The sequence below is a fragment of the Elgaria multicarinata genome, chromosome 22, assembly GCF_023053635.1.
Source record: "Elgaria multicarinata webbii isolate HBS135686 ecotype San Diego chromosome 22, rElgMul1.1.pri, whole genome shotgun sequence".
Lineage (NCBI taxonomy): Eukaryota > Metazoa > Chordata > Lepidosauria > Squamata > Anguidae > Elgaria > Elgaria multicarinata.
In genome coordinates this window covers 16,266,618-16,294,557 of record NC_086192.1, presented here as the reverse complement: position 1 = coordinate 16,294,557, position 27,940 = coordinate 16,266,618, and the positions used below count along the sequence as shown (strand labels likewise).

The 27,940-nt window shown below is 54.9% G+C and overlaps 1 protein-coding gene across 2 annotated transcripts; it reads right to left on the bottom strand.

Annotated features, from left to right (window-relative positions):
• Window positions 1-43: 43 nt before the first annotated feature.
• STX1A (syntaxin 1A) lies at window positions 44-27,907 on the bottom strand. 2 transcript variants are annotated; one of them, XM_063146791.1, is made up of 10 exons: window positions 27,826-27,907; window positions 16,941-17,018; window positions 16,069-16,168; window positions 11,258-11,332; window positions 9,555-9,628; window positions 7,455-7,563; window positions 5,865-5,938; window positions 4,617-4,754; window positions 1,602-1,712; window positions 44-137 (listed from the first exon to the last, which is right to left on the bottom strand). In XM_063146791.1, exons 1-10 carry the CDS (start codon window positions 27,853-27,855, stop codon window positions 60-62), a joined length of 867 nt encoding a protein of 288 aa, XP_063002861.1. In that variant the 5' UTR covers window positions 27,856-27,907; the 3' UTR covers window positions 44-59. The 2 variants fall into 2 exon arrangements, with proteins under 2 accessions (XP_063002861.1, XP_063002862.1); XM_063146792.1 differs by lacking the exon at window positions 44-137 and having other exon boundaries at window positions 1,627-1,869.
• Between the last annotated feature and the right edge of the window lie 33 nt (window positions 27,908-27,940).

Here is a 27,940-nt window from a genome sequence, read left to right as displayed (position 1 = left end):
CCCCGGGGCGCCTCTTCATCTCCGTGTTCCCCAAGGCAGAGAGTCCAGGCCGTGGGCCGCTAGCCGAAAATCCCGCCCACGGTGGAGGCAATGACGATGCCCAGCACCACGCAGCAGATGATGATCATGATCTTCTTCTGCAAGGGGAGATGGTGAACAAAAGGGGGCTCCTGAGCATGGGAAGAATGCCAGAGCCAAAGGGGAGAGGAAGCAGGGCCGCCGTTTCTCAAGACCAGCTCCGTTGGGCTCCCCCTCTCCCTGAACTCTTCCCATTCCACCTGAAGACTGACTGTTCCACTTCAAGAACGGCTGCCTGCGTTTGCTTCCTTCCTCTTCCCTGCCCGTCGCCCTTTCTTTTTGTGCTGTGTCCTTTCGATTGCAAGCCTGTGGGATGGAACAGTTTTGTTCCTACTGATCGTACCCCAAGCCACTTGGGGGAGTCCTTTTGGCTGAAGCGCAGGGTAAAAGCGCTTTTAATAAAGAAAATGCAGCCTCAACTCTGCAGTTCCCAGAAGATTTAAGGCTACAGAGAAGCGGGTTCTGGTTTGGCTCTCTGGAGCGGCTTCCTTACATTTTGCAGAAGCAGAGGCTGCAAGGCCTAAAGACGGACACAAGCCGCCCCCCAGAGAGGATCAAAAGGGTACAGCTACCAGGGTCTTTTCCAGGAGGCTGAACTCACCTTTGCCCATGGGTTTGATACAATGAGCCCTCCCCCACCTGGTGCCCTCCAGGTGTGTTGAATGTCAGCCAACACAGCCAATGGTCGGGAATGCTGGGAGTTGTAGTCCAAAACAGGAAGAGGACCCCAGGTTGGGAAGAACATCAGAAGTGCCCTGATGCTGGATCAGACCAAGGCTCCATCTAGTCCAGGACAGTTCACACGGGGCAACCAGCAAAGAAGGACATGGTGCAACAGCACCCTCCCGCCCATGTTCCCCAGCAACTGGTGCACACAGGCTTACTGCCTCGAATACTGGAGATAGCACACAACCATCAGGGCTGGTAGCCCTGGATAGCCTTCGCCTCCTCCAGGAATTTATCCAACCCCCTTTTAAAGCCATCCAAATGGGTGGCCATCACGACATCTTGTGGTAGTGAGTTCCATCGTTTAACTATGCACTGTGTGAAGAAGTCCTTCCTTTTCTTTGTCCTGGATCTCCCACCAGTCAGCTCCCACGGGATTCTAGTATTTTGAGAGAGGAGGAGAAAAATGTCTCCCTCCTCACATTCTCCACACCCTGCATAATTTTGTACCCCTCTATCAGGTCTCCCCTTAGCCTCCTTTCTTCCAAGCTAAAGGCTGGATATGATAATAGGTAAAGGGGTGCGTGTTTGTGTGCACGTGAACATACAGGTTCTGGGGAAGGGCAGGAGGAAACGTTGACCCACAACTCTGTTCTGCAACCTGCTTTATTTTTTCAAATGCAAGAGTTGCCACTTTCTGAAATCATGCTCAACGCGGCCCTCTCTGAGCAAGCGCAAAGTGCCTTTTCTGCCACCACTCGCAGCCTTGTGCTCTCGCATATCTGGGGGCAGGGCAGATGGGTTCGGGTCCGGCACCTGTTACACACTCACACTCGACACACACCCACAGTGCTCACCCGCCGGGCTTTGCTCTGGTACTTGACCGCTTTTTTGGTATCCGACACGGCCCTCTCCACATAGTCCACGGCGTGTTCCACGTTATATTCGATGCGGTCGATCATTTCGCCCTGCGCAGCGGGGGACGCGCAGAAACGGGTTTATTTCTAAGTTGCTGGAGGGGCCTCCAAGTGCTCCCCCGTTACCTGCTCGCCTGCCAGCAATTCCGCTCGCCTCCAGAGAAGCGGATCCGTCCCACTTCCCCTCCCACGGCGCTCAGTGCTGGACCTGCCACCAGGGGGTGCAAGAGGGAGAGAGGAACAGTATAGATTAAAGTCACCTTCAATTTCTCATCATAGAAGTGGGGCGGGGTGGGGTGGGGTGAGCCTGAGATGGTGGGGGCACCTTATTCCACCCCCCTAATAAGCATTCCTAAAAGCCCTGCCCCGTGCATCATCCGCGCGGCTAGTGGGCCTGTTTAAGGCTCCGTTTCAAATGTTCATTTCTATGCGCTTTAAGGCAAACCGTTCCCATTTTACAGGTGGGAAATCGGAGGCGGTGGGGGTGGCCGGGGGCGCTATGACCGAGGGGGCCATTTGGACTCGGGGCTTTTAAGCGCCCAGAAGCCAGAGAGGGAGAGAGGCGGGGCTTTCCATGCGCTGAGGGCCCAAGGTTACAGAGGAGCACCGGCTGCCCAACTCCCTTGGTTTGGTCTCGCGGGAAAAGGCCAATTCTTGCAGGGGAAGGGCGGTGGGGGGGGGGAGGAGAGGGCAAACCACTAGCTAGCGGGTTTCCCACCCAAAACAAAGGAAGCGGGGAAAGCAGCGCTCTATAAAAGCCCCCCGGCACGACAAAAGGCGCTCCCATCACCAAAGCCGCGGCAGAAGGGCCACGCACGCCTCCTCCGCCGTTCACCAGCTCCCTGTTCCTCAGAAGGCAGCACTGGGGGGGGCGTGGGGCCCAGTGCGCAGCGGTGGAAAGAGGCTAAGCCCCCCGCCCCCCTGGCCAGCCCTGCTTCCGGGGGCGAGAGCAAAGCTGCCCTCCGTGTGGACTAGGAGCCTTCGCCGCAGGCACGTCGTTCCAGAGGTCAAGCCTGGGCTCGGTGTGCGGATTCATCCAGAGAAGAGGCGCTGGGCATTTCGGGTGTCGCTCTTTTCCTTTTAGAAGCGAAGGGCCCCCTTCCACGCTCCCCAAAGGACGGCTGGCCTCCGCCTGCCCCCCAATTTCTCCTCCAGCTGCTCCTCTCGGACGCAGTGTGGGTGGCAAGGAGGAGACAGATCCTGGCTGTCGGGGAAAGGCCTGGAGGGGCCCGGGGCCCAGGAAGTGGCTTTTCCCGGAGCTTTTGTGACTCACCGCTCCCCCGGGGCCATTCAGATCCAGCTGCTTTGGGTGACTCCCAGGGACCAAAATGGAACCAGGAGGGTTCACGCCGTACCCCCTTCACAGGTCAACCCCTTGCCCCAAAGCAGGATTGGGGGTGGGAGGGCACGCGCCCATCCCCCCTGGTTCTGCGCCGGAGTGTCGGTCCCTGGAGCTCAGCCTGTCCTCACCCAGCTCTTTGCATGGGGCGGGTTGCTCCCAAACGGGCCGGAGCGGGACTGGGATCCGCTCCGTCCTCAGTGGCGCCAAGGTCTCCCACCTCCCACCAGCACCGCGGGGAACGTGCAGGCAGACAGACAGACAGAGGGGTGGGCAGGCAGGCCATGCAACGCAAGCACGCGGGGGTCCCAGCACAGGGAGGGGCGGGCGTTACCTGCCAGGGCCTGAGCACCCTTCTCCAGGGGCGGACGGGTAGCGTGGGGGATAGAAAAGAGGGGTCAGGAGAGTCGCAGGCCCAGATGGCTGGGAAGCTGCCCGTTTCCCCCCACGAGGGGGCAATCGGATCCCGCCACCCCGACCTCCCCAGAAGCGTCTGCTTTTAGAAAAACATGGCCCAGGACACCCTCGCACCCCGAGGTTCCCTCCTGCGTGCAGGTGTGTGTGTGTGTGTGCGAGAGAGAGAGGGTGGGAGGGAGATAGGGGCAGAGTGAGTGAGAGAGAGAGACAGGTAGATGGCACAGAGAGAGGCAGGGGTTAGACCAAGACAGGGCAGCAGGGAGAGAGAGAGAGACAGGCAGATGGGGAAGAGCAAGACCGGGCAGCAGAGAGAGAGAGAGACAGACAAGCAGGAAGGAGACCGATGGGGCAGAGGCAGGTGGGGACAATGAGACAGGCAGCAGACAGATGGGGGAGAGAGACAGACAGTTCAGCAGACAGACAGGGCAGCAGAGAGAGAAAGGGAGGAAGGAGACCGATGGGGCAGAGCTGGGCAGGCAGACAGAGAGATGGGAGGGGAGAGAGACAGTCAGGGGAGACCTTTGTGTCCCCCCCCCCAAATGTTCTCAGGGAAGGGAGGGGCAGCTGCTGCCAGCCCAAACACTGCCGGGGATTTGCAGGGCAGCGCAGGCTTTCAGGAAGCACCTCCTCTGGAGCCCTGCGTGCAACTGGTCTCCACTGCCCCAGGGAGGGTGGGGGGATCCAGACCACATCCAGCTGCTCTCTCCTGCTGAGTCGCACCGAAGGCCGCCTGACCCAGCGGCATCAGACAAGGCCGGGTGGGAACGGTTCTGCCCGGCCTCTGGCCGCAGAGCCTCCTCCTTCCCCCGCTGCAGCCCTCAACCGGAGAGGCTGGAAGCGGACCCTCCGAGAACCGCCATGCGTCTTCCCCCCTCCAGTCTTTCTGCTCCTCTCTGTCTGCACCTGTCTCTCTCCCCTCTTCCTTTGTCTGTCTGCCCATCTCTCGTTGGCCACGGTGGCTGGCAACGCTGGAGGCTGCAGTCCAAGGCGTCTTCTGAGGCCACGGGGGTTGTCCCACGCCCCTGATCCAGACCACCTGGCCGGAAAGCCCAGGCCGAGGCCTCCACTGCGCAGAGCCCAATGCTGGCCCCAGACCTGCCGCTGGCCGGACCCAGCTCGGGGCCTCTGTGGATCCCTGGCTGGGCAGCGCACTCCCTGCCTCTCCCGGTGCCTCTGCAGCGTGCCAGGGGCCTCCTTACCTGGCTCTCCACCAGCACGGCCATGTCCGTGAACATGTCGTGGAGCTCGCGGATGCTGTTCTCCAGCTTGATGATCTCGCTGTGCCGCGTCTCAATCTCGTTCAGCGCCTGCTTCGTGATGCTGGAGTCCATGGTGATCTGGCGGAAGGGGGCCAAAGGGTGAAAAGCCTCGTGGGCCCTGGCCCGGCCCTCTGTCCCCCGGCCGTGGGGCCGTCTCTCCTGGGGCCTCATCGCATGGGGCTGGTGTTTAGAGTGTCTCTCGGCTGGCTGCCCGAGAACAGCGGCTTTCATAAAACAACCCTTCGAAGAACCCAAGTTCCTAGCCCTTATGGCTGGAAGGTACGTTTCAAAGTGGGTGGGCAGCTCCAGCGGGCATCCGAGGGGGCCGTGAAGGCGCTGAGCAAGACCCACGCGGGCAGAAGACGGAACGCCGGTCGCGGCTCCTTCGCCTGCCCACACCGCTGAGAAACCCAGGCACGGGCTGTGTTTTCATATGGCATTTTATATTATGCTTTGATACTGTTTGTTTTAGATTTGGAATGGTGGTTTTTTTTTAATGGTTTTAATTTTTGTAAACCACCCAGAGAGCTTTGGCTATTGGGTGGTATAAAAATGCGATAAATATATAAACATGCAAAATTGTACAAATGGCAGAATAAAACGGATATATTTACTCCTCACGGTGGGTACTATTAAATTCTGCACACATCACTGCTGACGAGTTTGCAGTTTAAATGGATGGAATATATCCCACTGTTGGGGTATATATGGATTTCTATGCCCTCTGCTGCAGACTTGTCCACAGCCACTCGCCTAGGGTGAGCTATGTAAAGGCTCCAGGCGATTAGGCGGTGGGTGGCTGTTTTTTTAAAGGCCATAAATGACTAACATGGCTCCAGAAGGCACAAGATGCAGCAATATTACTGAAGTTCAGCAGGTCAGGGAGCAGTTGGGAACTGGAGGCTCAGGCTCGGGGCCTTGATTCCCATGGAAGAAAAATGGGATGTAAATGAAACAAGCAAGGCTATGTGTGGGCAGCTGGGCTAGTCGCTCCCGTGGGCAGAGGGGGAGGCTCCCCCTCTTTTCTTGACCCCAAGTCCCTCGATACCTTTCCTCGCTGTGGCAGACTGAGACGGCACCTCTAAACGCCTCTCCCCCACCCACCCCCATGCACAGAAATCCTCAACTGTCACCTCTGATCTGGAGCCCACATTTGCAAGATCACAAGGCAGAGGAGAGAGAATTTACCCCGGAGGAGAAAATGGCCGGATTCCCACTCTCTAGCATGTCTTCCAGTTCTTCACTGGTGGTGGTTTTGCCGGCTGCAAAGGAGGCCAAGAAGCCAATAGTGAGCAAAGGAAGAACAGGGATGGACGCTCCTTCCCGAAAACCATCTGCCTGCCCCCTTTCAAAGTCCTTCCTGCCAGTTCTCGGGGGCTCTGTGAAGCACGTTGCTGCTCCGTGCCGCCTTCTTCCATAATCCTTTCCAGCCGATCCACATCCTGATCTATCTGTGCCGCTCCAGACACACGGGTTTGCCAACACGGAGCACGGCACCAATTAACGGCAGCTCGGCTAGCGGTGTCACGATCGGGCAGCGCGCGAAAAGCCATGCTCTCTCTTTCTCTCTGTGTGTGTGTGTGTGTGTGTGTGTGTGTGTTACCAGACACAGAGCTCAGCTTCCTAAAAACAAAGCTCAGCTTCCATTAAAAATAAATAGATGAAGCAAGTTACTAGTCCTCAGGGTTATAAAAGGATACGAGTGATCAATGACTGCTGAAATAAAATTCCCAGTGTTCAGTGAGTTTCAGAAACCAAAAGCACATTCATTAGACGAATCAAGACCATGCTAATTTGCATACTGTAGTCTGGCTGGGGGGGGGGGGATGCTAGGACACGGGTTCGAGAACTGCCCCAGCCGCTCACTCACTCACGCCCGGCCCGGCCCAGCACAGGTCACCCGCTCTCGGCTTCAGTGCAAAAGGATGGGCGAGCCGCTCCCAGACCTTGGACAGCTCCTTTAGAGGTTTCAGTCTTGGCTAGCAAAGGGGGCTTAAGGAACCCCTCCCCCCCAATGCTTTAATTAGCCAGGAGCTCATCCTGGATGGTGACCAGCTCCTGGAGAGTCTCCCTTCCTCCTGGCCGGCCTCTCTTGCGCCCCCCCTGTCTCGGCCCCCTCCCTGGCTCACCAGCACCAGCTCTTCTCCGCTCGCTGGCGTCTCCCACTCAGCCCATCTATTCTGGTCTCTCCCATCTGCACCTATTCCGCCCGCGACTCACACGCCCACCCCTTCCTGCTGGGCGCCTGAAAAAGCCACAAAAGCAGAGCCTATCCCCCCCCCCCCCGCACTCGGGACGCCCTGCTGTTCTCCTGTGAGGCGGCGCACGCTGCGAGCTGCAGGGCCTAAAGCAGGGGTGCAGGAACCCAGCCCCGGAGTCTCCTAGATCTTAGAATCACAGAATCATAGAATAGCAGAGTTGGAAGGGGCCTACAAGGCCATGGAGTCCAACCCCCTGCTCAATGCAGGGATCCACCCTACAGCATCCCTGACAGAGGGCTGTCCAGCTGCCTCTAGGGTGGGAGAGCCCACCACCTCCCTAGGTCACTGATTCCATTGTCGTACTGCTCTAACAGTCAGGAAGTTTTCCTGATGTCCCGCTGGAATCTGGCTTCCTTTAACTTGAGCTGTTACGTCCACCACCACCCTCCCCTGGCCTCGCCCCAACCGCCTGTCCCTTGGGGGCTTCGGTGAAATGCTTCTCCGGAGGCCCGTATTCGGAGCAAGTGAAGCGGCGGCAGGGCCAGCAGGGAAAAGGCCCCGTACGGAAACCACTCACTGATCTCGAGCTGCCTCTGGATCCGTCCCTTGCAGCGCTCCCGGTAGTCCGACTGGGTGGCGTTGTACTCCGACATCACCTCGACAAACTTCCGAGATAAAGTGGAGTGCTGGAGGGGGGACGGAAAGGAACGTGGTCACTCACCACTGATTGCTCCAGTAAGGACGCCCCTGTGACACTCACCACCACCACCACCACTACTACCGCCGGTAACCTGAATGCTAAGTCCAGTCCATGAAACACTTTCATTCCTCCCCTTCCACATGGTTTAAATTTGGGAGTGGGACCGCTGCCCACCTCCTAGCTGGGTCCTGGCCCAACTGAGGAGGCTTCTAGCCCAGGCCTTGGTTGCACCACCACAGGATTGTACGGGTGGTCCCAGGGATCCTCAGTTCCCAGCCGTAGCCCTCCTTTCCCCACTGCTTTTCCCATCTTCATTCTTAGAAGGGAAAAAAATACGTTCAGGAAGAAAAGACAATAACTCATCCCCCCACCAGATGCATTGGACGATAACTCCCATCATCCCCAACCAGATTATGGGAGTTGTAGTCTAACACATCTGCGGGGCACCAGATTTGGGAAGGCGGGAATGGCAGCATGGCTTCTGGATGGTGAGGCCTCCCTGGGACGACCTTGGCCAGTTGGTGTCATTCATGATAGCTTAATAGAACCTCCACTTTCAGAAGTGGTCTACCTCTGCAAACCAGTCGCTGGAGGAACGACAGCAGCAGGAGACCCCTTCTGGAGACCAGGAGAGGCAGCGTGGTACAGCGCTTAGAGTGTTGGCCTGGGACTCAGGAGACCTGGGTTCGAGTCCCCACTCAGCCATGAAGCAACCTGGTTGACTTTGGTCCGGTCACTGATAAAAATTGAGGAGGATCATATAAGCCGCTTTGGTTTCCTTGCAAGAGGAAAAAAGGCGGGGTATGGCAGATAAATAAATAAAATAGATCAATAAGTTGTGTTTGCAACCCCACTTGTGAGTTTCCCAGAGGCATTTTGGGTGGCCATTGTGGGGAGAAGCAGGCTGACTGAGATTATGGGGGTGGGTGGGGGGGAAGAAAGTTGATCCCCAGGTCTTCTGGACTTCACCCCCAGCATTCCTGACCGTCTCCCATGCTGGATGGGGCTTCTGAGAGCTGGAAGTCCAAAATATCTGGACGTACCTTCTGGCAATCCCCACCTCCACCTAGATGCCGCCTCCCCCCTCGGTCCGCTCCTCATTTCTCTTTTTGATTTACAGAAGAACATAAAAGGCAGAGGCCGGAAAGCCCACGCCACCTCCCTTCCTCCTCCCCAACGCTGCGTTTCAGCGTCTCGTATTTGATTAAAGGCGTGGATCTATAATTCCTCCCCCCCTTTGCTCTCCACAGAGCATGGCCCATCTGCTCAGTTTCAAGGAGGCAGAGAAATGAGGGAACGCTTAAAAAGGCAACCGTGGCTGATTATGATGTGGAGGCTGGGATTCAGGCTGGCTTGTTGAGAAAATGAGCCAGCCAAAAGGTCACAACTGCGCAAGCTTTTGAGATCTGCTGATCTCTTTGGCTTGCCTGATGAAGAGATCTGGATGTCTCAAAAGCGCGCACAATTGTTGTGATCTTTCGGTTGGCCTAAGAAAAGGGCAGCCCTCGAATACGGATTCTAGAATACTGCTGGGGTGATTCCTTGGTCGACGGGAACCGGCCAGCAGAAGGCTCAGAGGAGAAGCTGACCGAGGCGGCAGTGAATGCTCGGCCCACTCACATCCCAGGTGGCACCAAACGGCCGCAGCCCAAGGGGGTTGCGCAGGGGGTTGGACTTGATGGCCTTGTAGGTCCCTTTTAACTCTACTATTCTATGATTCTATAAGGGATGACTTTTGCAATGGTGGCAAAATGCGCTTTGAGATGAGTAATTATTGCTGCCTATTGCTGAATCGCTGCTAAGGGGTCCGGTGTCCTCCCCCAGACGTCACAGAACGGGAGGGGGCTACTTCCAAATGCAGCCTCCCCCGCTTTTAACGAAACGGGTGCAGCTTTGGCCCCTGCGCCCCGTGCGCACGAAAGCTCAGCGCGGCCTCTGGACCGGCGGCCCGCCTGGCCCTCACGGAGAGGGTCTCACCTGCGTCTTCCTTATTCTCAAGTCTGCCGACGACCGGTTCAGCCCTTCTTCGTGCTCAATACTTTGTTCGATGCCTGGGAAGGAGTAGAAGAGCAGAGCCCATTTTCAGAGGAGGAAGAGGAAAGTGTGTGTGGGGAGCAGGTGGGAGAGAAACCGAGAAGCAAATGGGCCCCCCTCTCCTGTCTCCGTTGCCGGCTGCTGATCGCCCATTTCAGGCCAGGCTAAAAACAGCTCTACAGAAGGCAAGAGAGCAGCTAGGCAAATGGCCCCTGCTTTAAAAAGGCCCCTTTTTACGTCAACGTCTTAACATGGCAAATTATCACCAGCAGGGACGTCTCTGCAGGCTGCTGGGCTTTAGTTAAGTTTTACGGCCATCGAAATCTGGGCTGACAAAAGGTGAACTCTGCGAGCTAAAGAAATGTGCGTGAGGTTTTCCCGAGTTCTGCTAGCGGCAGAGAGGACCCGTCTGGATTCAGAGGTTGGCCCAGGCACAGCCAGAAGCTTCCGAGCTGATCTTCGCAGTCATAAGGGGCTAGAAACTTTAAAACGAAAACAGAGACTCCCACGGCGCCGGATCCCTTTCCTGTTAGTGATGGATCAATGGCAGAAGCGCATTGCAACACACGGCAATTCCAACGGCAGAGCGCGTCACTTCGTGTCCCTTTCTCCGTAACTTCTGAGAAGCTGGAAGAAAGGGACCGAAGTCGTTGTCCCCTCCCCCACCCCGGTGAGCTCAGTGGTGGTGGAGAGATCTGAACTCAGGGCTTTCAACACCCTCTAGCAGCCACTGGCCTTCATCACTCCGGAGGAGGAGAAGAGACCTTGTGGCAGGGAGGCGGGGGGTGATAGCCAGGGTGGGGCGCCCTTGAAAAGGAAAAAAGGGGGACGCACAGCTCAGGACTCCACACCAAGCTCTTGGAAACTGCACGCATTTGCACAGCCCTCATCTTTGCAAAAGAGTAATGCAATGTTCAGAAATAAATGCACCCAGCTAACCCAATTAGGCTAACCCAATTTTATCCATGCAATACTTTACTGTCAGAAGTCCAGCTCTCTCGCAACTTTTTTCCCAAAGTATTTCTTTGCTGCTCCTCACCCAAACATGCTCCCAGAGTGGCAAACATATAACTAGTTCAACAAGACAAGTTCTCTGGTTAGAGCAACTCTGACTCTTTCTGGCCTTCTTTCCCGGCTTCTTTCTTCTTCTCGGCTGATTGTCCCCCCTCCCTGTCTTCTGCCGGTTTCTGCCTTTAAACCTTCAAATTAGTTACTTTCCCTCCCCAACTCCAGCCAGTCAGGAGGGCAGTTTCTTGTCTGCCTTTGCCCTGATTTCTTTCTCCTAAGCTCTTCCCCTGAACTTCAGTTGAACCTCCTGCAAACTCTTTTTTTTCTTCCTCTGCAGACATCCTGGCTTTTATATCTAACTAAACTTTTGAGTTGAGGCTTCTGCAGACCTTTGGCTTCCTGAACAAACATCCAGATGCCTGTATACTCTAACAAAATGTTAGACCTAGCACACACACACACGCATGCACGATTTTCTCTTGCTGGACAGCTCTGATCACGGACCCCCCCTCCTCCAAGCTTGCACTGCTCCCATCTGGATTATGCCACGCCAGCGAAAGAGGGGCCTGGAAGGCAAGCTGGTTGCAACGCCCCTGCCATTGCCCCATTCTCTCCCCAGCCCCACAGCATGTACTCACTCTTTAACTTGGAGCGGACTTTATTGGCTGTTTTTTTTATGTCGGACATCAGCTCCTCCAACTCCTCCTTGGTTTCTGGAAGGGAGAAACATCAAGAGAACGGCTGAGAAGGGTACCTCCTGGGCTGCAGCCTCCTCCCTGCTTCGGCTTCTTTTGTCAAAAGCATCCTGAACATCTGGAGGTATCTCCAGATGTTCAGGATGTTTTAGAGTGTGTGTGTGTGTGTGTGTTATGTTCTACACCTGGATGGCACCACCCACCAGGCCAATCCACCCTGCAGTCCCGAGGCAGGGATCAAACGGAGGCATTGATTATACCCTGAAAGGATGTGAAGCAGAGAACAGGCGGCTGATGGTCTGGGGAGACGCAACATTGCACACTCACAAGCCACTGCTGGCAGCCTCTGTGTGTGTGTGTGTGTGTGTGCGGGTCAGACTTGAACCACCCCCTCTGCGTCCCTCGTTGCTTCCGGGAGGGCTGGGGAGACGGGAATGCTTGTGCTCTCGCTACAACAACAGCTACCGGAAGGCTGCTGCTCACATCAGAGGCTTCCAACGTTTCAGGTGCAGAGATGCGCTCTGCAACATCAGTGTGACAAACCAGACCAGGTTTCCCAACCAGGTGGCCTCTAGGTGTGTTGGACTACAATTCCCAGCATGCCCCAGCCGGCCAGGGCAGTTCAGCAAGAACAAGGGGGGCTCCCTTTACATAGCACACGCTTACTTCTCACAGGCCTGGCCCTGGAAGGGCTCCTGCAAGTGCTGGCAGGGCATGGTGGGAGTTGTAGTCCAACAGATCTGTAGGGTGCAAGGGTTGGAAGGCTGGTCTTCTCTAAGGGGAGAAAGAAAGGGACACTTCCTCCACCCCGCCCTCATTTTAGAAACCTCTATCAACCTGAGTTGACTTTTTCGCTAAAAGCTGTGGCTTTTTCTTGCACAGCAGCGTGTGTGCGAGTGTGGAGCATGTGTGTTGCTACAGCCCCCCGATGGTTTCGCTTGCCTTTTTCTGCAGATGTGCCCCCCCATCTCTCCTCTTGCACATCCCCCCGGCACCCACAAGACTCGGCCCCAAAGCTGGCAGGTGCAACGGCGATCCCACCCCCGGAGAGGAGAGAATTGCCGTCACCTGGAAATCTGAACATTGCTGATGTAACCAAGCAACGCTGGCAGAGGAGCAGAGACGCGGCAGCCCCAAGGGTGCGGGGAGGGCACGCCTCTTGGCCGCTCTGCGAGAACACGCACACACATGCACACGCACACACACACACACGCACGGCTGCACCATTTATTCCCAGCTGAACACTTTGCTGGGTGGGGCTCAGAAGGCTCTCTGTGTGAGCAGCAGAGCTTCACAGGTGCACGCTGCCACGATGGCCCAGGCAAGCCGACAGCAGAGCTTCACAGGTGCACACTGCCACGATGGCCCAGGCAAGCCGACAGCAGAGCTTCACAGGTGCACGTTGCCACGATGGCCCAGGCAAGCCGACAGCAGAGCTTCACAGGTGCACACTGCCACGATGGCCCAGGCAAGCCGACAGGTTGCACAGAACTCTCCGTCAAGCAAAAAAGGGAACGCAAAGACAAACCGAATTAAGGAACTTTCACTCCCCAGCCTTCCTCAACCTGGGGAATGGGGGGGGGGGGACCGTGAAAAAGCCGGGGAACTCCCAAACTAGCAGCAATCGGGGAAGAAGAGAGGTTCTAGGATCTGGGGAGCCCCAAGTCCTGCACCCCCCAGCTCTGATGGCCATGATCGCCCCCTCAGCCTGGTTTGCATCATTCAATTCAGGCCTGAATCCTACGGATTAGAAATCAGGGATCCTTTCCAGAGAAAGCGAAGGCTCTCGGATTTCTCTTCCGCCACAGCGTTGCCAGAGGCCCAGAGCACCACGGCCGTTCCAGAGCACCCCGGATCGCGGACGCTGCCCGAACCTGCCTCGAAGCTGCAGCAACGTGTTTCTAAAAGGGTCAAACCACCGATGTGAACGGAGTGCAGGTTTCAGATTTAGAAGGTCGGAGGGGAATCGTGGGAGACGCAGGGAAGACACGAATCTGCACTTAAGAGCCGTGTACATTTTTAATTCCACTTCGCCAGGCGGAGGAGGCCCCGGGGCCCACGAGAGAGGAGCAGAAGACGGCTCAGCTTCCTTTCTGAAATGACGGGGAAGCTGCCAGAAAACTAAGCAGGAGCCCAAGAGGAAAAAAAAAAGATTCAAACGGGATCCCAACCCGGCAGCTCAAAACGCTGGAGACAACTACTAATATAAAAGAAAGAAAAGAGGGAGAAATGCAAGAAAACCAGCAATTAACCCCCATCCCTCTGGAAACAGGCGCTGTTAATTAAGGGGCAATTATCGTTTTGGCATTGTGCTCCTGCAGGCGTGGGGCTGTCTTATCTTTTAATCCCTGTATGGCGTTTGCAAAACGGCGGGTGCTTTATGAGAGGACGACAACCAACACTGCTCTTCTCTTAAGCCGCCATCAACAGGAAGCAATAAAATGGGGCAGAACCGGCAACAGGAAACTTTTAACTAAAGAAACAGGAGCCCTGAAAAAGCCTGAACAGTGCTTTAGCTGCTCACACTACACAGTTTGGTGCTGCAACTGCATTTTACTGAAAAGGAATTGCTATGGATCATGACCAGAAATAAGCAGGAGAACACTGAGGAAACACTGAAGGGTGGGTGCTTCCGAACAGAGGGTTCCTAGCACTACCAATCTGCCTTTGCTTTTCCGTTTTCATTCTTATGCCCCAGGCATTTGAGGAACAGTTTTTGAGTGCTTTTAGGTATTTGCATTGTAGGGTTTTGCAGCCAGTTTCACTTTGGCTTGATGACCTTGCCTCTGGTGGTCTCATGGCTGCTCAGCGTTTCATGTTTTTCATCTGCCCGCCGCCCAGAGAACTTCAGTTAAGGGGCGGTTTGAGAATGCAATGGATGAACGCATGAAAGCAGCCACCCTGCCTCCCTCCCTCCCCTTAGCAACCGCTCAGGCGGCAGCAGTCGCTGGCTCAGGCCGGGAGCGGCACCCGGTCGCATCCTCGCTTCCGGCCTCTAACGACGCTGAGGCCTTGTTGCTCCTAGACAGAACGGAGCATCGCCAGCCCTGCTGCCTAAATTTAGGCGCGGATAATGAGGGAGCATTTTGCTCTAATGGGCTCGCATGAATCAAGCGAGGGAGTTAATTGATTATTTACGCAGCGCGCACGCTCGCCACGGGGACGGTTTGGAACAGGGGCAGAGGAAGGCAAAGCCAAGCGCAGTGGAGGTTAAACAGCGGCGGAGAGGCACGCCAGCCTGACGGAAAGGCAGCCCCGGAGAAAGCAGGGAAGAGACACCAACGGAGACGAACGTAAAACAGAGCTGGAAAAACCCGGGAGATGAAACAGGCCGGTGGAAACCTCGTGCTCCTTCCTTTGCTGCATCTGCTCAGAAACAGTGAAAGACAGTGTGGCGTAGTGGTTAAATGCTGGACTGGGACTTGGGAGATCTGGGTTCCAGTCCCCACTCGGTCATGGAAGCTCACTGGGTGACTACAGGCTCGTCGCTGACTCTCAGTCTCACCCACCTCACAGGGTTGTTGTTGTGAGGATAAAAACGGGGAGGAGGAAGGAGGAGGAGCAAGTCAGCTGCCTTTGGTACTTGCAGAAGGGGAAAAGGATATAAATTTATTAAAAAGAATGACGACGACGCCGATAACCGTGCGAGCAGAGCGTCCCCCAAACCACCCCCACAACGGGGCAGGGGTTTTATTTCTTTGATTTATACCTCAACTTCCCACCACGGACATGGGGCTCAAAGTGGGTAACAATAAGAACCAGTATTTACATATTAAAAAATAAAAACTGAATTGAAACAATCATAAAACAAAGACATTCAAAAGACAACACAACAATAGCAGGAATTTTTTTAAAAAACACCCAGCTTAAGAAACCAGCTTCTACACCAGCCTTCCTCAACCTGGGGTGCTCCAGATGTGTTGGACTGCATCTCCCAGAATTCCCCAGCCAGCTGGCTGGGGCATTCTGGGAGTTGTAGTCCAACACATCTGGAGCACCCCAGGTTGAGGAAGGCTGTTCTACGCCAAAGGCTGGCTTGAATAAGACTTATTTGCCCGCCGAGAGGAAGCCCACCTCGCCTCCCTCAGCAGGGAGTTCCAGAGACTGGGAGCAGCCACCGAGAAGGCCCTGGCTTGCGTCCCCATCCAACACGCCTCTGAGGGCAGCAATACTGAAAGATGGGCCTTCCCCAAAAGAGCTTAAAAGCCGGGCAGGCTCACCTGGGCCACCAAAGTTTCCACTCAAACTACATTCAATAAATGCTGCTGCTGGAGGAACAAGCGGTAGTGAGTTGACTTGCAGGGAATGGGTTTATGAGGATGCTAACCGCACATGACCACACATGCCCCTTCCCTGGGCAAAACGTCTCCCCTTCCCCAACCAATCACGAAGGAGCCGCATGGCGAGGCATGTTGGAGAAATCCAGAACGGCCCCAACTGAGTTCAGATTTCTATGAATCTGTCCTGCAGATTCTGAGTTCACAGATTCTGCGGACACGAAGACCAGTTGTTTTTACTTTTGGGGTGGATTTGTGCATTTGCGTAAGTGAATTTGTGCATTGCGTAAGTGAAAACGCGGAGTTGCGCAAGTGCGCATTTCCAGACTGGAACGAAATTCTTGTCCATCCCTAAAAAGAAATCTGATTCTGTCCATGAGTGGGGGATGGAACAAAAGGCGCCTGGCAATCCGTGAAACGCAGACGGAATGGGCGGAACGAAACCCGCGTGTCCCTACACAAGGCGGCTTTACTCACTCTCGTCGGGGTTGGGGGCAGCTAGGATGGCGCTGTGTTTTCGCTTCACCTCCTCCACGTTCTCCGCGATCTTTTCTATGAACCCCCGAATCTCTTCCACCTGCAGAAAAAGGAGGCAACGTAAAGGTCTCGCTACGGAAACCCATCACGGTCAATACCTGAACCCATAGGGCTAGCGTGCTGCTCAATGGGCTAGTCAAATATTGTTGATAGACTGCTGATTATTTGTGGTCAAATATTCCATCCATCCCCTCCTAAGCTCTGTACAGAGATTAATGGGGCGCCCAGGCGTTAGTCCCATTGACTTCATTGGCAGTTCCTCATGGGTAAGAACATACGGATCTGGCTGGCGAATGCTGGAAGTCGTTGGGATTTTCTTCTGTCTAAATATGCATAAATAATCAAAATAACAACAGCAACAACAACTTTCTGTTAATCACATCAGTCACCGGCATCACATCAAAAATACTATACAGAAAACCTTCCGAAACTGGGCCCACCAAAATACATCCACACCAACATCCAGAAGGCAGCCACACTTCCTGAATCAGTTAAAGGCAGCAGGACTTGGCAAAGCCCGTCACGTCCATCTAGAAAAACCACCACAAGCCAGATAGGAGAGACCATGGCCTGTTGAGGGCTTCCAAGGCCCAGGGGAAGTGTCTTCCCAGCCAAACTGACTTCCTACTTGCCTGCACTGCCCAAGAATATTTTATGGGCGGCACTTGACTGCGAGCGGCTGGATGCCACAACCCCATCAGCTGCTCAGACTTCGGATAAGGATTTGACATGCAACAGGCAGGAGGATCGTCACCGCAGAAAGGCGGCCTTTGCTCTCCTGCAGGGCTTGATGCGGAAAGGGCGTTCCTCACCTGCTCAAAGAACTCATCCATGAAGCGGTCCCGGTCGACCCCAACAGCCACCTCATCGTCATCATCACTATCTTTGGCCTGCAAGACAAGCAACGGCATCAGTAAAAAACCATTTTCGCCACTTGGGAGCTTTTCTACACAAGGCATTCCTTGCGCACTCTTCTACATTTTTCTCCTTCTCTCTCAAAATACTAGAACCCAAAGGGGTCATCATTCCATGAAGCGGATGGGTGGGAGATCCAGGACAAATAAGAGGAAGGACTTCTTCACACAGCGCATTGTTAAACTATGGAACTCACTACCACAAGGTGTAGTGACGGCCACCAATCTGGATGGCTTTAAAAGGGGGTTGGATAAGTTCCTGGAGGCGAAGGCTATCCGTGGCTACTAGCCCTAATGGTTGTGTGCTATCTCCAGTATTCGAGGCAGTAAGCCTGTGTGTACAAGTTGCTGGGGAACATGGGCGGGAGGGTGCTGTTGCCCCATGTCCTGCCTTGTTGGTCCCTGGCCGATGGCTGGTTGGCCACTGCGTGAACAGAGTGTGGGATTAGATGGACCCTTGGTCTGATCCAGCATCAAGGCACTTCCGACGTTCTTATGTTCTTACTGTTTGTAGACTGTTTTAATGTCTTTGAACGTTCGAGGCATTGACATCATGTGTTATCAAGCTGCGAACCACCCAGAGAGCTTTGGGGAGGTACAGAAGTGTCATAAACGAAACCTGCAAATCCCCCAGCCGGTGGGATCCACCTGCCTCAAACCGCAGAGCTGAAAAGCGGCCAGATGCATTGCACAAGCGCAACTGAGCACAGCTCGAGAAGGCGTCTCAGGGGTTGCGAGGAAGCGCAGCAGTGCAGACAGGGACGGGGTGCCTCAGCCCACCTCTCCTCCTCCTCGCGAGTGGGGATGTGTCCAAGCTCTCTGGGGAGAGCGGGGGGCCACCAAGCCGGCAGGGAAAAAACACTCTCGTCTCCCCCCCCTCCCCCTGGATGGACACCGGAGCTGACGAGCGCCACGGCCACTTCTCGCAGCCAGAGGTTCCCTCCCTGGTGCAAGATCAGTGCGCTAAGCGAAGCCACAACTGCTCAGCCTGTCGCACAAAAAGCCAAGCGTTTGGATGAGCAAAACCAGAGGATTTACTAGCAGGGTGTCAACAATAAGAATTCTGGCCTTTAAGGCAGGGATGGGTTGTTGGACTACAAGTTCCATCATCTCTGATCACTGGCCACGCTGGCTGATGGTGCATGGAGTCTGCCATCTGGAGGGAGGCACACGTTCCCTGCTCTAGATTTCTCGAGAGATACTGGTGGTTAAATGGGAATGGATTCAAAGCACCTTCCCTGGGAAATCCTTACGCCAGCCCTGCAAGGTGGCTTAGGACCCCCATATCAAGTCCGGGCAGACTTGAGGCACAGAAACGGTTGCTCACCTGGCAAGTTCATGGCAAGGAGAGCTTTGAACGGGGACTTGAATGTAAGAGCCTGTCCTGGCTGGGAATGATGTGCGTTGTAGTCCAACACAGCTGGAGGGCTCCAGGTTGGGGAAGGCCGGGTGCAGCAATCTGAGATCTCGGGCTGCGGCCCAGATGCCCAATTCTTGCCAGCAATCGAACCCAGAACCGCCTCCGTGCGGAACTGGCCTCGTGCAAAGTGTGCTCAGTGCAAGGTACCTCGGAGGGCTCCGTCAGAGTCCTGACCGGAATCTGGGGCGGATTCTCCGCCCTGCTGTCGTCGGAGCCCCCCCGCAGAGCTGCGCCCCCCCCGCCTACCCGACCACCTGCCTTTAGACCTTTGGATGGCTGAACGTCAGCCAACGCCTCCAGCAGCCAGATTCTGGAGGGCTTCCAAAGCGTTTTTAAAAAGGAACATCAGCGAAGCGGCGGCCTTCTGGCACTGGGTGGAGAAAACACACCTGCCCTCGGCACTCTCCCTCCTCCTCCTCCTCCTCCCCCTCCGCCCCCCGCCGGCAATTCATGCCACCTCTGCCATTGTGCCATTTTTAGCCGCTATTGTTTCCAGCCCGGGGACCTTTTCACAGCCAGCAGCTGCTGGGTTCCTCCCCCGGGCCCCAGGAAACAAGACAAAGAGGAGGGGGGAGGAGGAGGAGGAGGAATGAGGAGGAGGAGGAGGAGGAAGGCCCTCCCTGCCAGGAGGCACCAGCCAGCCGCCACGTCATGTTATTCCCGCAACAAACAATAACCATGATAAAAAGGAGAACACCTCCAGCCGCCCGGCTCAGCCATCGCCCTCGAAACTGCGGGCTCTCGTGAACGTTGAGGAGCCGGTGGCCCCCGGCCAAAGCCGGAGCTGCCCTGAGGACGGGCTTCTCGTGGGGAGAGAGGGGGGCTGGCAGGGAAATTTGCCCTTCCTACAAATTTATATCATATTGCAAAAACTAATAATAAAAAATGACCATAAAATGGGGGGGGGGGGGGGAAACCTGGGAGAAAATGCTGGGAAAGGCGACAGGGACGTGGCCTGGATGCTCCGTGAAATGTGCACGAGCACACAGGGGCACCAGATTCAAGCATTCAAAACTTTGGTCGCAAAGAGACGCAAGAAGCTTCACGAGCGGCCAAAAACTCTACGGGAATCAGCGGCCCCCAAACCTGAGCTGGCTCAGAGGGGGAGGGGGGGCAGGGAGCTTGCAGGAACAACGAATAGATCTCATTCCACATGCAATTTGCATTTCAGGTTCGTCAGCGCTGTTAATTCCGAGGGGGGGCCAACGGCACGGCTGCGTTCGTGGCCCAAAAGGGATGGCAGCAGGTGCTGACACGGCACCGTGCTAAGAATAGCACAGCCGAGGGAAGGCCGACCTGGCGGATGGGCCCCGTTTGCGGCCTTTCAAATGAGCCGGCCCCGTTCGGCACAGAGCAAAGGTTAAGCGTGCGCTTTCCCCGGGGAGAGGAGCCACAAAGCCAGCTGCCAGGGAGGCCACGCCGGCGCTTGGACCGGGCTTAACGTTTGCACTGGGGTGTGTGTGTCCCAGAACCAATTCCCAGGGGCCAAGCCCAGCCACTGAACCACAAAATGACCCCCCCCACACACACACTATTAATCAGATGCCTCCGGAAAACCTTAAGAGCAGCGAACGAAACCAGCACCGGTCCTGACAGTATTTTGATTCCCAGCAGCGGAAACCCTTCTGAGCATTTATTTATTTACTTCATGAAACACCTGTAGGCGGCGATTGAAACGTATCAACAGCAACAACACCACAACAGAAACAAATAAAGCCCTGATAAAAGAACTCAGCCCAGATGAAACTGAAAAGCATGCCACTGGGATCCTCCCAGAGTGCAGGACACGGAAGAACGGGCTCAAGTGACAGGAAGCCAGATTCCGGCTGGACATCAGGAAAAACTTCCTGACGGTTAGAGCAGTACGACAATGGAACCAGTGACCTAGGGAGGTGGTGGGCTCTCCCACACTGGAGGCCTTCAAGAGGCAGCTGGACAAGCATCTGTCAGGGATGCTTTAGGGAGGATTCCTGCATTGAGCAGGGGGTTGGACTAGATGGCCTTAGAGGCCCCTTCCAACTGTGCGATTCTATGATTCTATGATTACAGTTTTCATGTAAGTTTCTCAAAATACACAGCTTTGCATGCACTTTTCTTTCGCTTGCATTCCCCCCACACTTTTTATGCCAGCGATTTCCCCTCTCAAATAAAGTATTTTATTTATTTATTTATTGCATTTTTTATACCGCCCAATAGCCGAAGCTCCCTGGGCGGTTCATTTTGGCGTGCGCTTTTCCATAACCAGCTCTTCTGTAACACAGGCCTTTGCTGTGCACATTCTAGGTGCATGAACCGCATTTGCTAAACCCTGAAGTGGGACAATGTGGCCTCCACAGCTGTATTCCGGCTTGCGTGCAGCTTTGCGTTGGGCGAATTTGGAAAGTTCACATTAAAAGGCCGAACCGAACAAATTTCCTCATCCAAGATGAACTAGGCTAGACTATTCGATGGTGGAGTGTGTCAGCGGAGAACCATACAGCCCAGCTGGTAGTGAATCCGCTCCGGGTTTCAGTCAGAACCAACCAGAACTCTAAAGGAGTTTCCATACCTTGGAGAGCTCCTTTAAATTTCTGACTGGTTCAGACTGAAACCTGGAGTGGATTTACTGCCCCACGGACATCGGAGCCACCAGCCTCCGGGCAGTTTTTCCAGCTTTCCCATGCAGACTCAGGCCTCTCCAGACAAAGTTACAGTCCAGGGAAAACCTGTGTGAAAATAAATGTTTTCAGGAGGTTGCTACATTTTCTGACTCGAGGGGGCTGGGTTTCCAGATAGAATCATAGAATCACAGAGTTGGAAGGGGCCTACAAGGCCATCGAGTCCAACCCCCTGCTCAATGCAGGAATCCACCCTAAAGCATCCCTGACAGAGGGTTGTCCAGCTCCCTCTTGAAAGCCTCTAGTGTGGGAGAGCCCACAACCTCACCAGGCAACTGATTCCATTGTCGTCCTGCTCTAACAGTCAGGAAGTTTTTCCTGATGTCCAGCTGGAATCTGGCTTCCTGTCACTTGAACTCGTTATTCTGCGTCCTGCACTCTGGGATGACCGAGAAGAGATCCTGGCCCTCTTCTGTGGGACAACCTTTCAAGTATTTGAAGAGGAGGTGGGAAAAGTAACTCCCTTTAAACATCTCCTGAAAACATCTCTTTTTACACAGGCTTTTCCTGGACTGTAACTTATTTTGGTTTTATGTGGGCATTTTTAACTTCTAAAGTTTTAAATTTATTCTGACTTGTTGTATTTTAGGGTTTTAATTGTGAGCTGCCCAGACAGCCTGGGCTATTGGGTAGTATAAGAATATAACAAATAAATAAATTCTGACATGCGAAGCAACACACGCTGCCTTTTGTCAGCAGATCCAAATATGTTGTGAGCTACTGCTCTGTGTGTGTGCGATCACACACACACACACACACACACACACACACACGTACGTGTTTGGACTTTCCTTGGAGGCATGGCCTGAAGCCCTGGGGAGATGCTGCTGCTGCCAGTCTGTGTGGACAATACTGGGCCAGATGGACCCAGCACGGTCTGACGCAGCCTAAGGCAGCCTTACATGCCCTGGAATTCCGGTTCCCGGCCTCACCTCCATTGCGCTCGGCTTCAGAGACAGGGCCAGCCCGGAAGCCACGGCAGATGGGCTGGCCCCAAACCGTCCTGCAATCTGCTACACAGACGGCAGACCACGGGGGTACAGATCCGCGTGCGGGGGGGCTGCGCTCCCTGGAACTGGAGCCCGGCCCAGCCTTCTGCTCATCTCGGCAGAGAAATGCCGACGGCATTTTTATCTTCCGCCGTCTCAAAGAGGAGATCCGAGCTATTGGATGCCAACGGTGCCTTTCCTGTCCTTGTTTCCAAAGAGGGCCGTGGGCAGACAGCAGACGTGCCGGATCTACTTGGGTGTTTTTACTAGAAACTGGAGCCTGGTGCAAAAGACACATGTGTAGAACAAAAGAACGCTTTGCCTGGCAATTGGGTTTTAAGGACCAGAATGGAACGGAGCTCAGAGTCATCCCACATTCAAAAAACTGTTCTTAGTTACCCCAAATTCCCTTCCTTTCAGAAGTATAATCTATGGCGCATGTTGGGGAGAGAGGTGGAATTTCTGAGCCAGAAATCCTGGCCAATCTACTGCAGATCATGCAGAGATCTACCTTCTCCCATGTCTGTGCTCAAATACTGAAATAGATCACTTCCCCCCCCCCCCAACCATTGGAGACTGGTGTCTCTGAAGTCCGTGGGGCAGTGAATCCACTCCAAGTTTCAATCAGAACAAGTCAGTACTGTAAATTAGATTACTGTTATTAGATTGTAAGCCTATGCGGCAGGGTCTTGCTATTTACTGTTTTACTCTGTACAGCACCATGTACACTGATGGTGCTATATAAATAAATAAATAAATAATAATAATAATAATAATAATAATAGTAAAGGAGCTGTCCAAAGGGATTATATAAATAAATACTGCGGGGAATCTCTGTTACTGGCAACAAGGAGAGAGCCCCGCCCCGTCACGCTGTCCCTGCTTTAACCCTGAAAATTTGGGTTACGCCTTTGCTAGAGCAAACATCCACAGTGGCTCCTTCCCGGGGTGAGCCTCTGAACTCTCCAAAGGTGATGCTGGTGGTGAGACGCATGAAGTCTCTAATGCGCACAACACATGGAACACAGGCGCCACGGAATGCCCCAGCTGCCCATTTCACTCCCTGCAATCGATTCGGTTCATTTGGAGCTTGCTGATGTTTCTGTTTCTTTTTGCACCGACAGAACAAATCCCCTCTTGAGTCTTCAATCAGTACGATAGCAGGGAAAGGGAACACAGCATACAGAAGCGGTCTGCTGACCCAGCAGCCTCCAGATGCGTTGGACTACACCTCCCATCATCCTCAGCCAGCAGGGATGATGGGAGCGGTAGTCCAACCCACCAGCAAGCAGAGAGCTTCCCCAACAGGAAGAGATCCTTAGCGTCTGAACAGGGTGGGGTCATAAGAACACCTCCCGTTCGCCATCTGTGGCATGTTAAAAAGGACGCTTGCGGGGTCAGATCGGTGGCAGCCGAGGCGAAGGAAAGGTGGGACGAGGAGAAGCGTTGCTAGAGGGAGGGTCCGGGGTCTGGAGCCTCTTCCCTGGGAGGGAAGGTTGCAACAGCTGGGATGGTTCAGCCTGGAGAAAAGGAGGCCGAGGAGAGACCTGAGAAGAGGTGCACGAAATGATGCCTGGGGTGGAGAAGGTGGACAGGGAGGCATTTCCCTCCCTCTGCCGTAATACTAGAACCCAACGGGGCCATTATCCCATGAAGGTGATTGGTGGGAGATTCAGGACAGATCAAAGGAAGGGCTTCTTCACTCAAACTGTGGAATTGGCTACCACAAGGCATAGTGATGGCCACCAATTTGGATGGCTTTAAAAGGGGGTTGGATAAACACCTGGAGGAAAAGGCTCTCAATGGCTACTAGTCCTGATGGCTGTGTGCAACCTGTCTACGTACACCAGCTGCTGGGGAACATGGGCGGGAGGGTGCTGTTGCACCGCATCCTGCTTTGTTGGTCCCTGGTCGACAGCTGGTTGGCCCCTGTGTGAACAGAGCGCTGGACTAGATGGGCCCTTGGTCTGATCCAGCCTCAGGGCGCTTCTGATGTTCTTATGACTCTGAGGACCACCTAGCCCAACGCCTGCTCCATACACTCTTAGCCTCTGGTCAAATCCTCCCATGGACACCCAGGAACTCTTTTAGAGCGCCGCCCTTTCTGCGCTCTCTGTAAACCCACGGAACAGGGTGGATCCCTGCATTGAGCCGGGGATTGGACTTGATGGCCTTGTAGGCCCCTTCCGGCTCTGCTATTCTATGAACTGCTTCACCGCTGACAGAGCCCTGGCCGGGTTCCCTCCCGGAAGCGAAAAGGGCTGTTTGCCACTGGGCACGCTTTGCCCCTCAGAGACACCGAAGCGGATGGTTGCCTCCCAGCCAGCTTCCTCGTGCCAGAACAGAAATATATTCTGGGTGAGGGGAGATGGAGGAAAGGTTGCACGGGATTTGCCACATCAGAGCAGGCTTGGATGGACCTGTCACATTCAATGCTGCTCAGTCCCTCATTCTTCCAGGGTCACGTTCATACCACCCCCTTGCCACAACAGTTTGTGAAAATTCGTGCGCGCTGAAGTGTGCACATTTGGTACCCGCTCTTCTAAATATACACATTTTTTTGCAAGCCATTTCCTCTAGCATAATGCAGTTTTGCGCACACTGCTCCCTCCTAGATGTATTTCCCTGTACACCTCCCCATGTTATAGGCATTTTTAAATTTGCAATCTTCATTGCAAAATTTGGGAAAGCACGAATTTCACTGTCACCGCGTTCCTGCCTGTGTGCAAATCCAGGAAGTCTGGATTTGCTAAGTCCGCATGTTTAAACACAAGCCCAATGCCTTTCTCCTCACCAGACATGAGACCCCTCTTTTTCCCACTTAGCAGACAAGGTGCAGAAGAAGCCCACAGAAATTTCAGAAGCCGGCAAGTCCTCTTTGGGGCAGCAGCAAGAAAAAGCATACGCCCGTGGGATCACATCGGAGAAGTCAGGCCTCACTTAGCTTTTACTTTGCAAGGGGGGTTGTTTTATCCTGGGGGCCAGAGATACCTGCCCTTGCGTCGAACCTCAGTTCAAAGACATCTTGCTCTTTTCTGAGGCACAGCGGCACTCAGAGCTGGGAATAAAGGGGGCAGTCTTGCTCCCACGCTTGTGCTGAGCCTCAGAGGCACGCCAGGAACCTCTAACACTCAGTTTGAGATTATAGGCATGCATGGATTTTGGCCAAGTTTCTGGACCCCTGCAGTGTTCTGGCCTAATAGGTGCTGCAGGTTATTGAAGCAGAAGCCTGCTAAACCTGTTTGTCAAAGATTAATGCACTATGAGAGTATGTGGCACAAGAATCTTTCAAACCACCTTCAATACCTTCTGAAAGACCTTTAAGGTCCTTATCTGCTTAGGAACAGGGTACTTTGAAGGCTGTCTCCAGACCTATCCATCAGGACCTTCAACGGAGGGCCTGCTACCTAAGCTGAGGCCAGTGACGCCTTCTCAGTGGTGGCTCCCCACCTGTGGAACGCTCCCCCCACCTGAGAGCGTCACCTGCCTTTCTGGGGTGATAAGCAAAGGCATTTTACTCTCCCAAGCTTTTGAGATGCCATTTCAATCCTACTGAAGGTTTTATGTCGCTTTTATCGTTGCTACAGCTTGTCGCTCATTTGAATTTTTTTGGGTGGGTGGGTGGGATTTACAACTGAAATTTCTAAAAATACTTAGAAAAGACGAGGCTGGTGGTTCTGTGCTCAAGTTCCATCTGGAAGCCGTCGCTAAGGTATTTATTTGGATATTTATAAAACGCCCATCATCAAGCGAAATCAGGGCAATGAACAATAAATATGGAATTAAAAAATAAAGCAATACTCATAAGACAACCAAAGGCAGTAAAAAACAAACAAACGCAAGCCATCCAATGGAGCGGCCAGCTTAAAATGCTGGGCGTAGCCCACCTCACCTTGGGGGCTCCAGGTGGGTAGCAGCGAGTTAAACCACCCAGCCCTACTTATAAAGGCTATCTGGGGTTGACCATGGGCCACCCAGAATAGCCAGCGTGGATGCAAGCACAGTCCCAGCTGTGGACGGACGGATGGACGGACATTCCAAGGGCCAGGAGCGGCCCACGAGACCCTCGGCCTCAGAGCCAGCGTGGCGAAGAGGTTCGAGTGTCTCCCTCCCTCTCCGCCTTCTCCACCCTAGGCTTGTGCACCTCTTCTCAGGTCTCTCCTCGGCCTCCTTTTCTCCAGGCTGAACCATCCCAGCTGTTGCAACCTTCCCTCCCAGGGAAGAGGCTCCAACCCCTGGATCCTCCTTCTAGCAACGCTTCTGTGTGTTCCTCCTCGGTCCTCCTTTCCTTCGCCTCGGCTGGCACCGATCTGACCCCGCAGGCGCCCTTTTTAACATGCCACAGATGGCGAACGGGAGGTGTTCTTATGACCCCACCCTGTTCAGACGCTAAGGATCTCTTCCCATTGGGGAAGCGCTCTGCTTGCTGGCGGGGTCTCCACACCAGGCGTATTTTGTGCACCATAATCCACTCCAGACCATGCCTTTCCTTAAACATAAGCTCTAGCCAGCAAAGACAATGATGGGAGTTGTAGTCCAACTGCATCTGGAAGCTCACAAGTTGCCCACAGCCGATTTGAAGGCACAAGAACGTGGCCAGGTGGTTTTTTTAAAAAAGGCGTCAGTGCCATCCCTATTTCTAGAGAGGATTGCAGTTCCTCACCAGTGTGAAGGCAGCACTCTGTACATGCTCAAGTAGGCCTCTTTTCCTAACCAAGGGCTCAAAGGTAACCACTACCCACATCAAGCACTCTAGTTTTCCTTAGGCAAAAGCAGTTAGTAGCAATAACATAAGGCTCATTTGGGAAGGAAATTGTGGCGGAAGGAAAAACAACGCCATGCCCTTTTCCTTCAAAGAAGTCGCCGCTCGTCGCCCCCCCCCCCACTTCTGGGTCAAATGAACAGGACACCAGAGAGTCCACCAAGAAACTCTCTGCAGGCAAAGGCTGGGCAGCACCATGGGAGGCGGGGAGAGCCCCCCCGTGCCCCCTTTCCAACCCCCCTCCCTTCCTTTGGGAGGGGGGGCGGTGCTCTCACCCCCACCCCACCCCACCCCACCCCCAGCGCGCGCTCTCTGGTTTGGATGCTTCCGGAGTTCTCCAAAGCCAAGCAAGGGGGGAGGCGAGGCCCAGAGGGGCTTCCCCTGGGGAGAGACGCCCCCCCCGGCCCCCAAGCCGCGGGGCTCCTCCCCAGACGCCCACGCACCCAACCTGGCGCCCTCCCTCCAGGTGTGCCGGAGCCCCATTCCCGGGGCTCAGAGGAAGGGGGCGGGGGCCGCCCTTGGCCTCCGTCCCGTCTGCCCCATGTCTGGAGGGGTCGCAACGCCCCGCAATGTTCGCACGCAGAGCGCATAGGGGCACCCCGGGCCCCTGAAAGTAGGGGCCGCCCTTAGCGCCCCCCGCTCTGTTCACGGCTCCCCATCGCCGGGAGGGCCCAGGGAAGCGCAGCCGCCGCCCTTGGACCCCGCCGCCCCCCCCACCGGCCTGGGGCAAGCCCCGGGAGGGCTCGGAGTGCGAGTCCCGCCGCGGCCGGGGGCAAGGGGCCCGGCGGCCCGCCCGTCCCCTGCGAGGGCTGGCGCGCTCCGGGCGCCTGGGGCGCGCTCCGACGGGGCGTCCGCCGCCCGGCTCCGCGAGGCGAGGGCGGCTGCCGGGGGAGGCAGCCCCGGGCCCAGCCCCGACGCCCGAGCGCCCCTCGCCGCCTCCCCCGGCTCGGCTCACCGCGCGCAGCTCCTGCGTCCGGTCCTTCATCGCGGCGGCGGCGGCGGCTGGGGCGCTCGGGCGGCTCCGCTGCTGCGCTCGGAGTCTGGCGGGGAGGAGCAGCAGGAGGAGGGCG